Source organism: Miniopterus schreibersii (assembly GCF_964146895.1).
Source record: "Miniopterus schreibersii genome assembly, chromosome: 14".
Taxonomy (NCBI): domain Eukaryota; kingdom Metazoa; phylum Chordata; class Mammalia; order Chiroptera; family Miniopteridae; genus Miniopterus; species Miniopterus schreibersii.
In genome coordinates, this window is record NC_138114.1 from 20,103,590 (window position 1) to 20,116,998 (window position 13,409).

Sequence of the window (13,409 nt, forward strand, 5' to 3'; positions counted from 1 at the left end):
GTGACATAAGAATGAAGCTCATAGAAGACCCCAAGCCTAAGAAAGGATGCATTATACATATTTAATGATTTGCTTCACTATGCCTTTATCTGGTTTGCAACTTAAAATGTTACATTCCAATCCAGGCTAGTAAAAACCCCTAAAGATTTCCTTTCTATACTATGTTCAACAGATTCAGCTGAATATAAAAGGAACATAATTAAATATGACTACTGACTCACATCGTAATTAGAATTGAGTATTCCAACTACATCCATACTAAAGGGTTCCAGAATATGACACCAAGGCATAAAAGTTTTGACAAAGTATTTGAGTTCCTGAAATCCTTATCTGCCAGAAGCAGAGCCTCCCAAAAGAACTCAATTGTCATAAATCTCATGGAGCAACCAGGGGAGATTAACTCAGCACCAGAAAGAAGTCGTACCACATCTAAACAGACTTTGTCACAAAATGATCGTATCTACCCTCTATTCTCCTAAGAACCCATATATTTTTCCTAAAAGTCATTCGCTTTTCCATGTGTCCTTTCTCCCCGCAAATTCCCCTATTAAGACAGCCTTTGTGTCCTTTACCTACTCTTTCCCTTATCAATGAGATGATCCTTAAGCCCCAAATTCTAACCAACTGTGTCACATTTTTGTGAACTCACTTATATGCAATTAAATGTTTTTTGCTAATTTGTCTTTTGCCAGTTTAATTAGCAAACTCCCAAACATAGAAGAGTTAGAGAAAAAGGTTTTCCTCCCCGGTTCAAAACAATGAAAATTCTTCACTAGTGAAAAAAATAACTAAGTGGTTTAGACAGTGGTTCTCAACCCTGGGCAGCTTTTTTAAATGCTTGTGTCCGGGCCCCTGAAATTCTGATTTTATTGCTCTGGGTAGGACCTGGCATGGTTATTTTCAAAAACTGCTGAAGTGACTTAAACATGTAGCCAGGATTAAGAACCACCAGATTAGATATTGTACTCTATAGACACAAATTTCTTTTCCATTCACTTCCGATTAACTGGCCAGCTTTTTGCTCAATTCACCAAAAACTGAATTCAAATTTTTATATTCCAAATTGGCTATGCAACAAAGTCTCAAGCAAAGTGAATAAGCATCCTATGTATGACAGTGTTTTAAGCCACCTAATAGCATTACATAGCTATTTAAAATTGGAACTGACAATATTTATAAAAATTTTGGTCACAATTATAGCTTCCTGGCCTCAATGATAAATATCACACTGAGAAGAGAGCTGAGAATAGAATTATTTTAATCATTCAAAGCAAGCTCAGTATCTGCTTCAAATTCTTTATTATACATCATGGTCACACAATTTGAGGCTGGATAAATACAACTGGGTTTTCAAATTTTCTTTGAATATTTTCTAGATTACTACATGCAAGTGACCATGAAAATATTTGGCATTTTTAAATTTTGAAACTCTGAACAGGCACTTACATGAAAGGAAAACATTACCATTCACAGATATCCACATTTAAAATAGATGCTCCAGCACATGGTACATGGAACCTCTTGCCAGTAAAGAAGTTGGCTACTGACATTTTATCAAAGTGCCATAGTAGTAAAACAAGTTTAAAGAAATGTAATTTGGGTTATGTAGCTTACTCATAAAGTAAGGTTAACTGACAAGACTTGCACTTAAGTGTATAAAAAATATTGGTACAAAAACCAATTAACCATATGTGAAAGTAGTTTCACACAACAGGCTTTGTTGTTTTAGTTCCTACACCCCCTAGTGTATCTGAGAGCTGACCTTATGCACATGACTGCAGCCTTCTTTTTTATAGACTTTGAACAAAGGACTTGAATTTAGTATTAAAATTTAAACAGAGTGGGTGGAATTTAAAATTTAGTTTGAATGAGCCAAAGTTCCAATTTAACAAACACGATATTGTCCAGATCTGGATAACTACATGCTTATTAACAGGTCTACCTGAAGCACCCCAATCCTCAAGTTCTCCCCTGAAAAGGGAAGAGAGTATTTGTGAAGTCAAGAATATTATATTTACATGTATGCGGTAAAAAGATTCCTTAAATTTAAAAAAATGTCAAAGTATTTATGGAAAAATTATATAGTTTTAACAAACTTTAAAACGCCAACATAGAGTCAAGTCCACATTGCAGAAAACATACAGTGTACCTGCTGGATAGAAGTAGCAAAATCATTGCTTAACATGACAGAAAAAAAGGGGGGCTGTAATAACATGCTACATAATTCCTGGGGGAGAAAAATTAATATTCTTACCACAGAAAGCTTCAAAGAGAATAAAATTCAGGAACTATGGAATGGTAGACTCAGAAGCACCTACAGTGAAACATTCCATATGCACTTCTCAAATACATATGTAAGATAAATGTAGGATGCAAAAATATTGAGATGCCATTTTAAATCTCTGTAGGGTATAAGGGCCACTCAGGTTTTCCAATTTTATTTGAACACAAAATATTTAATTTTGCATGTAGAGAATAAGAGGTAATTATCAGCATGAAAAAGGAAAAGAAATGGATTTATAATCAACATTATGCAGAAAGAAAGCAAAATTAGAAATACCAGCCTACTCATATGAAAACCTTTAATGTTTACAGTTATGCATATATGAGTGCTTATCATCAAAGTGTGCAGTAAAAAAACCAAAACGGCAGCTTAAGGAAGTCCCAGTGTTTCAAAGAAAGCACTTTTTTAAATGTAGTACATGAAGAATATTTAGTTGTATCATAAAATAAATGCAGCGTGGTAAGATAAAGGAACACTATTATACATGGACTTTTGGCCTTTCCCCCTACATGCTGCAACCATCTTTAACCTGCCCAACTTCATCTCAACAATTATGAGAGTTTTTGTTTTTTTTTATTTTCCTATTCAGTTCACATTTCAGGCTGTTCAGCAGATGCCTGTGATTCTGGTGATTCAAATCGCTGGTGAAAGTTTGTTCTCTGTTTCCTCAGTTTTTCAGGAGCTTTTCTCCATAAAATGATCTCCTAATAAAAGAAATGCAAGATTAATGTTCTCATATAATGTCTTAAATTTTCACCATGAAAACGCTGCCACTCCCATTTTAACCAAAACAAAATGAAATTCTTCCCAATTAACGCCCTGACTGACCGACTTTCTTCTCATTCTAATCTGGAACGCCCTTTCTGCCAACTCTGCTCCCCCCACCAGCACCCATGCACACTACCACCACCAATCCAACCTGGCACAAAAGCCTAGCTATTATTGATTTAAAGAATAAACTGGCCTTTGGTTTGCTGTTCCACCACCCTTATCCAAGTTCAAGCCCTTGTCCCTTCAATCTTAGATACTGAGATGAATGCCTCGTTTCACTTAAGCCTTACCTTCCTTTTTTTTTTTTTAATATGTCTTTATTGAATTCAGAAAGGGAAAGGAAGAGGGGGAGAGAGAGAAACATCAATGATGAGAGTCATCGATCAACTGCCTCCTGCACGCACCCCACTGGGGATGGAGCCCACAGCCCAGGCACGTGCCCTGACCAGGAATCAAACCAAAATCTCCTGGATCACAGGTCGATGCTCAACCACTGAGCCATGCTCGCTGGGCAAGGGTGGAATTTTTGATGACCTTTTACTTCAATTTGTTCTTTATTGCCTGATTTATTTTTATATTTTTACAAACAGCGAGTAGTATTGTTTTTATAAAAAACAAAACTCTCACCCTCGCCGGTTTGGCTCAGTGGTTAGAGCATTGGCCTGTGGACTGAAGGGTCCAGGGTTCGAATCTGGCCAAAGGCATGGCACGTACCTCGGTTGCAGGCTCCATCCCTGGCCCCAGTCAGGGCCTGTGCAGAAGGCAACCAATTGATGTGTCTCTCTCACATCGATGTTTTTCTCTCTCTCTCCCTTCCACTTTCTCTCTGAAGAGCAATGGAAAAAATATCCTCAGGTGAAGATTTTTTTAAAAAAAACACAGAAAACTCAAGAGAAAAAAGCCCTGCTAAATTGTAGCCCATTCTGGAGTCCTGCAGAATGACTGGGCAGACGCGATCACAGCGCGATTCCGCTCACACCCGCTCCTGATCACACGCCCGGCGGGCGGCCAGCTCCTCAGGAAGCCCGCTCAGGCAGGGAGCCCGGGAAGGTGCCCACGCGGCGCCCACCTGCTGCTTGAAGTACCGTCTGTCCTCCTCGTCCACAAGGACCAGATTCAGGAAGTACCTCACCGAGAACTTTTTGTTCACGTCTCTCATCGTCGGAGTCGGGTCATAGCCTGCTAAAAACAGTCTTATTGGAATTGATTCACCTGAAAGAGAAGCAATTGCCATTGAGTTCTATATGAGTATTAGACAGTCACGTAGCTGGAACTAATTATTATAGAGAAGACACTAACGCTTCATCCCTCGTGAGCGGGCAGCACAACTAAAACTTTAAACGGTTTCTCGGCCTGGGCACTATTCACATTCTGAGCTTGTTAATTCTGTTGTGGGTAAGGCCCTAGGCACTGTAAGAGGTTTAGCAGCATCCCTGGCCTGTCCACTAGACACCAGTAGCATTCCCCAAGTGTGACAACCAAAAATGCCTCCAGGCATCAGTAACCCCCTTGGCTCAGTACAACAAAGCTGTGGAAAACGAGTTTGTCCAGGTGTTTTTAGAACTGCCACTGAACAAAATACCAGCCTGCGTGGCACCATCCCTGCTGCTTGAAGTACCTTCTGTCTTCTTCATCACATCTCCTAGGGGTGGGGTGGTGAGGGGTCCAAAACTGCCCCTAGATGAGAACCACTGTTCTAGAGCCAGAATGCCTGGATTCTCATCTCAACTCTCTGTTTTACTGGCTGTGTGACCTTGACCAAGTCACTTAGTTCTGTTTCAAGTTCCTCACCTGTGAAAGGGGGACTACCAGTAACACCCATCGTGCAGAGAGTTTGTAGGACTATATGGGTTAACACTAGATGTAAAAGGCTTAGAACAGTGCCAGCGGGTAAGTGCTGCTTTAGTAGTTTTGTTATTTTCTGCTTTCACGTTTAGCACAATTTCCAATCATGTGTAAATTCTTGAATATTTATTACTAATTTGTCCAAAGCAACAAACATGTTCAGAATAATGGCATTCCTGCATTACCAAAAAGATTGCTATTCAGAGTCTCACAGCTTCTCTTTTCGTAGGGGTAACTGTTTACATATTCCATTTGGAATCTTTTATATAATACTTTTCTTGCACATATCTATTTTCTGAGATAACAACCCATCACTTTACATAAAAATTTGTGGCTGCTGGAATTTTACAAAGGAATATTGCATAACATAAGAGAACACACATATGGGTCTTGGAGTCAGAAAAGGCCTGGGCTCAAACTCTAACTCTGCAATAATCACTGCAGGAAACCAGAATATGTCACCACTAAATATGCCTCTCTCACATAAAAATTATTTTGAGCCAAAGGCAATTAAGAAGCAGCAAAAGCCAAAAAGGCTCCCCCCGTCTTCTGCCTAAAGGCAGGATATAGGTTCTCCTTTTACTGGAGACAGACTTATCAGCCCAGGGATGGCACCAGAGGAATCATTAGTTTCCTCCCATGTATTTACCTTCCCACAGTTTGCCACCCTTAGAAGCCTAAAACTTATTTTCTTTAGTCATTGTTCTCCAATGTTTTTTGAAGATGCTATATAAGCTGAAATTCTAAGCCACCGCTTTGAGGTCCTTTTTCTGTTGAGGTTTCTCCTGCACGACACGCACTGCATGCATTAAAGAAACTCTGTTCTGCTCTTATCATTTTGTCTTTTTGTTTCACAGTCCCAGCTAAAACCTAAGATGAGTAGAAGTAAAGTTCTGCCTCCCCTACACTATATCACCCTTACCAGGGCTTTTTAACCTCTTTGCATCTTGGTTTCATCTGTAAAATAAGGGATACCACCACCTAACTCAAAGGGGGTAGGGAACTTTAGAGCGCCCGAGAGTAGTTGGCACTCAATAAATAACAGCTACTTTTTCAAGTGATTACTAACGGAGTGAGAAAAAGACAAAGACATACACTTAAAATGATAAATATTGGCTTTATTATCTTACACACTGAAGATTATCTAGTAATGGAACTGCTTATTTTCTTGGGGGCTATAAGGACTCTAGAATCCCATAGGAATTAATGCTCACCTATACTTCATCTTATGTTCAGTAAGAATAAAAAAGATTTACAGAGATGAACTATTATAACAGAAGACAATCAAAATATTACAAAACCAGAACTAGAAGACAAATACACATATTATCTAAATTCTAAATTTAAACAGTAAAAAAATTAAGCCTTATTTCAGACTATGAAGTACTATTACAGTCTTCTCAGTATATACACAAAGATGGCCTTAAAAACCATCATTAAAGAATCGTTTTAAGAATTCATAAATATTCTTACACTACAAAAATAGTTCGAAACAAAATTGCCATGACCACTGCTGTCTGCACTACTTATAACACAAAAGAAACAAATGAAAAGCATGTTACCTTTGACTGGTGCACCATCCATTATTTCATATTTAGCAATTGTTTCTGTTTCTGTTGTGGTACTGGGTCCTATTGCAATAATGTAAATGATATTAAATATTTCCAAAATATAATTTCCAGTCTTACACATTCTTTTTTCCTACTACATTATTTTAGTACTATTTTATCTTTACATTTTGTGAAAATGTTGACCATTTTTTTCTATATCCTAATCTACATGTAACATACTTAACACTCAACTGAATGTTCCTCTCCCTTCCTCCCAAAGATAATATACAGTGCAAGAATCTTCAGAGTTCCTTCTATAGTTTCTAATATCTGATAAATTGGAAACTAATAATGCACATCAAAACCAACCATTGACTTGCTAGTTTTCTCTGCAACACCCAAACTGTCTTCTCCTGGAGTTAGGGTTAACTTTAACATAAACAAAATATCAAACTGAATAATTGATTCACATATAGTTCTTTTAAATTTGGGTATTCACCCACTAAGAAATTATTAAAACCAGACATTTTTAAAAGTCAATGATATGGTAAGTGAAAAAGCATACCAAAATATATAGTAATGATTCTTACATTGTAAAATATACAACACACGAAGACTGAAGTCTGTTCTGGATTGAGTACAGAGTATTTTTTTAATATGTCTTTATTGATTTCAGAGAGAGGAAGGGAGAGGGAGAGAGGGAAACATTAATGATGAGTCATTGATTGGCTGCCTCCTGCACGCCCCCTACTGGGGATCAAGCCCGAAACCCAGCCATGTGCCCTGACTGGGAATCGAACCGTGATTTCCTGGATCATAGGTTGATGCTCAACCGCTGAGCCATGCCAGCCGGGCTAGATTATTTTTTATTTAAAATTTTCTAGAATCAAACATAATTTTTATACTCAGAAAAAATGTTTCAATAAATAACTTGTACAGACAAATGGGAGCCTGAAGTTTGCTTTTAATGTCTTTAAATCACTGAAACTTATTAGCAGGTAAAATATGGAGATTAGGAAACCACAGATGTTTATAATTATGACTACCAATTAAAAATTCTAAAAAAGTGTTGCCTAAAATTATTTTCAGCAAAAAAAAATCAAATAAAGCTAAAGGGGACAAACTAAATCTATATGCTAATTAAAATTAAAAAGCAGTTTACAAACCAATAAATGATTTGGGGGCAACTGGTCAGCGATCTGGAAAAAGTAAAGTTGGATCCATACCTCATATCTTACATCAGGACAAATTCCAAATGATTTAAAAATTTAAACAAAATCCCTAAACTATAATGTATTATTTTAGTAGAATCAAGTGAAGAAAATTATTCTTAGAACCTCAGTGTGAAAAAGGACTTTCTAACTATGGCACAAAACCCAGAGTCCATAAAAGGAAAAACTAATAACTAAATATCAAGAACTTCTACATTGCATAAAGTACCATAGCAAGACAATCTGGGGAATGTTTTTTGTTTTCTGCTCTTAACAGGAAAAGGAATAGATTTCCCTAATACATAAATAGTTTGTACAAATAAGAAAAGACTATTAATCCAATAGAGATGGGGCTAAGGATACAGATAGGCAGTTTACAAAAGAAATACAAATGGTTTTTATACACATGAAAAGATGCTCACCCTCATCCAGGATGAGAAAACTAAGTTCAAATTACAACGGGGAACTTCTCTCCCCTACCCGTGAGATCAGCTAAAAGTTTTATAGCCCTGTGCTGGTGGGAATAGAGGAAAAAGAGGCACCCTCCTACACTCATTGCTGATAGATGCAAATTGTTACAAGCCCTGAAGGGGACAAACTGGTATATGTATCAAATTAAAGATGAACATACTCTTTGGAACAGCAATTCCACTTCTAAGATTTTATCTTGCACATGCATATACACACAGGCAGAATGCCATTGTTAACTGAAGCACCTTCTGTAATAAAAGCCTGGAAACAACCTGTATATGCCCCATAGCAGAGTGGTTAAATTCTAATACTCACACCAAATGGAATGCTATCAAAAAAGATGAAGTGTTCTTTCTTATATATTGATATGAAAAGATTGCTAAGATACATTACTAGTGAAAAGGCAAGTGGCAAGTCTGTATTGTATGTAAACATTTAACTAAAAAAGGGGGGGAGGGTATAATATAGAAGTACTTGCACATATATATATAAATAGAATGATTTTTTAAAAATTTAATAAAGTATTATTTTTCAAAATGTACACCTGGTGGGACAGACCTGTTATTCATGCATCTTCAGCAGCTGGGGTGTCCCCGCCTTTGGTGTTTCTGCTATAAATTACTTGAGCTCTGTGCTCTGAAACTAGTTCTTTTGTTGTTGATTTTTAGAGAAAGGAGGGGAGAGAGAAACATCGATTTGGTGTTCCACTTATTTATGCATTCATTGGTTGTTGCTTCTTCTGTGTGTCCTGACCAGACATTGAATCCGCAACCGTGGCTTACTGGGACGATGCTCTAACCAAGCTACCCACCCAGGGCAGGAAACTAGTTTAAGAAGTCCTTTACTAAGGAGCTCCTGAAGGGCTGCCCTGGCCAAGGAACCGTGGATCTTCTGTCTCTCAGAGACAACAGCTGAGGCTGTAAGCCTATAGTTGGGAGCTTCCTTACAGTTTGTCATATGTTGCTTTGTCAAACAAGACTAGGTTATTGAGTGTGTCCTGAGCTTTGCCTTTGGACCACTTCTTTTTGGCCTTGCCCCCAGATTTATTCACTGGGTCTTTGTTTTTCTTGGCTGACTTTCCAGCATCTTTCTTCTCCTTGTCCTTGGGTGGCATAGCGAAACTAGAAGAGCAGCTGCTACCACTGCTGCCTCAAAATATCAGACAAAAAGGAAATCTAGAAGGATTTTATTTTATTTTATTTTAAATATATCTTTATTGATTTCAGAGAGAGGAATGGAGAGGGAGAGAGAGATAGAAACATCAATGATGAGAGAGTCATTGATTGAGCCCACACCTGGGCATGTGCCCCGACTGGGAATCGAACCCCAATCGCCTGGATCCTAGGTCGATGCTCAACTGCTGAGCCACGCCCAGCCGGGTTAGAAGGATTTTAAAACTTATAAACATGTTACCTATGAGCATTTGGAGTAGAGAAATAGGACACTTTTTACTGTATAGTGTCTTATACTTTACTTTTGAACCATGTTAATTTATTACCTACAGTTCTCCCCTTATCCACATTTTCAGTTACCTGCAGTCAACTATAGTCCAAAAATACTAAATGGAAAATTCCAGAAATAAACAATTCATAAGTTTTAAATTGTTCGCTGTTCTGAGTAGCGTGATGAAATCTTGTGCCATCCTGCTCCATTCTGCCTGGGATGTGAATCATCTTTTTGTCTAGTATATCCACACTGTATAAGCTGCCTGTTCGTCACTTAATAGCTGTGTCATTTATGAGATCAACTGTCATGGTATCACAGTACTTGTGTTCAAGTAACTCTTACAGTAACCCAACACTGCCACCATGCCTACATGGTTCAACTCACTTCATCTCATCACACAGCCACTGTATCATCTCACACGATCACAAGAAGGGTGAGTACAGTACAATAAGATATTTTGAGAGAGAGCGTTCACATAACTTTTATTATAGTATGTTATAATTGTTCCATTTTACTGTTGTTAATCTCTTACTGTGCCTAATTTATAAATTAAACTTCACCATAGGTCTGTATGTGTAGAAAAAAATAAAGTGTATATAGGGTCCAGTATTATCTGTCGTTTGAGGCACCCACTACAGGCCTTAAACTGTATCCCCCAGTGAACTATTATATTTAAAGTCAATTTAAAAATATATATAAACAAGTAACTTACTGCCAGCAATATTAAGTATCAAAGTTAGATCTAGTGTGAATATTTATTTTATGTTTAAATAAGATTTTAAGATTTTAAAATTTTAACTAAAAGAAATTTTCATTCAAATACTCTTTCAACTTACCAATTCCTGTGATCTCTTTTTTGATCAGCTGTAACTCCATATGTTGGATTTTTATTCTTACTAATAAGAAGTAAATTTTTCCAACAATCACATCCTTTAAATGATACCTTTGAAGAAAGAATATATCTCACTTATACCAAATATTTAAAAAACAAAGAAGAATGAAATATGTCCTGAAAGGCTTTATTAGACATCTTTAGATTAATAACTATTTAAGAATACCACTTTGGACTATTCATATTGTTTAATGTTCCTCTTTTTCAAAAAATATTGATCATGCATATGTGCACAACCCAAGGACATGGACAATGGTGGGGAGAGGGACTGGGGAGAGGGATGGGACGGGATGGAATGGGTCATTGGGGAGAAAAAGGGACATCGGTAATATTTTAAACAAACAACAATAAAAAAGTATTGATCATTTTACAGTATGCACTGCTTAATGACGGGATCCGTTCTAAGAAATGTATCATTAGGCAATTCTGTCACTGTGTGAACATCATAGGGTGCGCCCAACACAAACCTAGATGGTACAACCTACTAAACACTGAGGCTTATGGCCGACCACTGTTGTATATGCGGTGTGTTGCCGCCGGAACTGTCATTGTGCAGTGCATGACCATACTATAAAAAAAAGGAATCAAACTTTTACTTGACTTCAATATACCTCAGAAGGAAGAATTAGCCTGATTGTTGGTCCTTACTCAGAGGTTAACTTAGTTTCCAAAAAAACAGAAGCATGGAAAATTAAGATTCTTATGCTTGAAATACTAATTTGGTGTATGAAGATGTTTTTGAACAATAAAAACGCTACACAAGAGCTTAGTGTCATTATTACTCCAAGTGCTAGAATAGTGTAGCTAACAAATCACCTGGCCTGCAAGAAAGGCTCCCTAGTTGAGTTTGTTGCTGTAATATCTAATAATCAAAGACCTTTCCCAAGTACCTTGAAATGAAGTGGTAATAAAACTGGGAATTCCTATAATACCCAGAGGGCTTTTTAAGCCTTTTCCCAGGTCTGGATCTCAAAATAATATCCCAAGAGTTGATTAATGCAATTATGTCAATCTGAAGGGAAGCTCCCAATGACAAGTTTTTAGGTCCTAAACTATCTGACAATTTTATCAACAACATAATTTAAGACTCTGAAGACATGCACGTCACATTTTCAGTGATATAAACTGGGGAGTGTCAACTAATAAAAATCGTGTAACTAAAGAGTGTACAGGAAGAAGATAAAAGAGTATGTACATCAATTTCTTCAACAAATAAACTTCAATGAAAAAAATAGGGGGGAGAAAACTATAAATTAGATTTAAGAGTCAAACAACCAAATTCAATGTGTTTGGATGTCTTGGATCTGAACAAATCAAGTTTGAATACTGATTTGAACAAACCATGTATGAGACAGTTTAGGGAAATGTGAACACTGACTGGGTATGTGAAGATATTAATGAATTATTAATATTTTTAGATATAAAAGTATAGTCATTAAAAATGATACATGATTTTTATGGATAAACTTTTATGTCTGGAATACACTGCTATATACTCTATGGGGAGTGCAGGGCTGAATACAGACAAAACAGATCTCAAAAGTTGGAGCTGGGCAGTGGGTACATGAAGATTCATTATACTGTTCATATACTTCGGTATATGTTTGAAAATTTCCATAATAAAGCTTTAAAAAGCATTAAACAAAATAAGAGCCCATTTCTGTAAAAATACAACATATATAAACATATACCCCTCCCCCTCCCACATGGAAAGACATATAAGAGAATATATTAATTGTGGCTAAATGGTAAAAGGTGAAACTATGTGATATTTTTACTTCTCCTGACTTTCCCACATCATCAAAATTTTCAACAATGAAAATGTCTTTATTATTTATGTTGTCAGAAAAAAGTATTTTTGTTTAGTTTTTAAGAAACGACCAGGCTAAAAAAGAAATGACCAGGCTAAAGTGATGTCAGGCCAGTAAAATAAATTTTTAGACATAAGGAATTAGCTGTCTTCTGAGAGTGTAAGATGCTCTACAAAAAATGACAAAGTGGAGACTTATCATGAATGAGTGTGAAAGACAGTTGCACTGAGTCTGGAGCCAGAACAAACTCCTAAAGTTTCTTTCACCTCAGAGATTCTGTTGGTCTATTAACATCAGGTTAATGTCAATTCTACCCTCATTTTGACCAATTTACAAAAACCTAAAAAGCTTATTTCTTAATTTTCCCTGAACATTTAAGTTATCTGTTTTTGAAAGGTACTTACTTTGATTTATTATATTCAAATTCTATGTGTAAACAATCTTCAATGCCCACTTCCATCTTAATAGAGTTGTTAACATCAGGGTAGGTAGCAAGCTGGTGAACAATAAGATCATACTCTTTTACCAAGTCTGTCAGTCTTCTTACTATTGTAACTTTAAGAAAATACCTACAAAGTTAATGGAAAAGTCAAGTTAAGTCTCCTATGATAAATTTCAGCGTTTTAAAAAAACAACATTAACTGTTTACTCAGCTTTCTCCTTGCGGAATTCTTTTGGGATCAACTTCATTTATTTCATGAAGGAGTTCTAATTTTTAAATAAATGCCACCCCCCCCCCATGAAAAAATAAACAACAGTTCAATTTTAATACTAGGGTACATACTTTTTAGATGAATTTGGTGTGCTATCACCAATCCTATTTGAGGAAATCTCTCTAGATCACTCCTTAACCATATAGTAAATGAGATCTGGTGGGAAACTAATGGATTTAGAGGGTAATTTCATTTACACAACAAAGTACCTAAGGGACAATTCATATAAAGGAAGTATATGACTAAAACTTCTCATAATGGGGTTCTCTAAATCTGTAATGACAGAAGGCTCTTACTACCTCAGGTCAGCATTAGCCAGACAATACAAAATATTTGACAAAATTTTTAAAACCTTAAGCCTTCCAGTCTAGAATTGTAATTAGAAGTAATAGTAAGACATTCAGTAGTAACCATT

The 13,409-nt window shown here is 36.6% G+C and overlaps 1 protein-coding gene and 2 pseudogenes across 7 annotated transcripts in view; 1 reads left to right on the forward strand and 2 right to left on the reverse strand.

The window, feature by feature from the left end:
* LOC308567311 (small ribosomal subunit protein uS2-like) overlaps positions 1–13,409 on the forward strand; it is a 558,798-nt pseudogene that overhangs the window by 265,288 nt on the left and 280,101 nt on the right. The window lies entirely within an intron of this gene.
* Positions 1,242–13,409, reverse strand: part of VPS26A (VPS26 retromer complex component A) — a gene marked incomplete at its 5' end in the record, with an annotated part of 30,283 nt that continues 18,115 nt past the window's right edge. For 4 of the 5 annotated variants that reach the window (XM_081158601.1, XM_081158600.1, XM_081158603.1 and 1 more), the window contains 5 exons: positions 1,242–2,988; positions 4,125–4,267; positions 6,463–6,531; positions 10,415–10,521; positions 12,686–12,850. In XM_081158601.1, the coding sequence (XP_081014727.1) occupies positions 2,875–2,988; positions 4,125–4,267; positions 6,463–6,531; positions 10,415–10,521; positions 12,686–12,850 (598 nt within the window). In that variant the 3' untranslated portion in view covers positions 1,242–2,874. The remainder of the gene's footprint in view (positions 2,989–4,124; positions 4,268–6,462; positions 6,532–10,414; positions 10,522–12,685; positions 12,851–13,409) is intronic. The other variant, XM_081158604.1, reaches the window with a different exon arrangement.
* On the reverse strand, positions 8,698–9,246 carry LOC308567272 (small ribosomal subunit protein eS25-like; annotated as a pseudogene). The gene is made up of 2 exons: positions 8,944–9,246; positions 8,698–8,761 (listed from the first exon to the last, which is right to left on the reverse strand). The product of its transcript is annotated as a small ribosomal subunit protein eS25-like (transcript).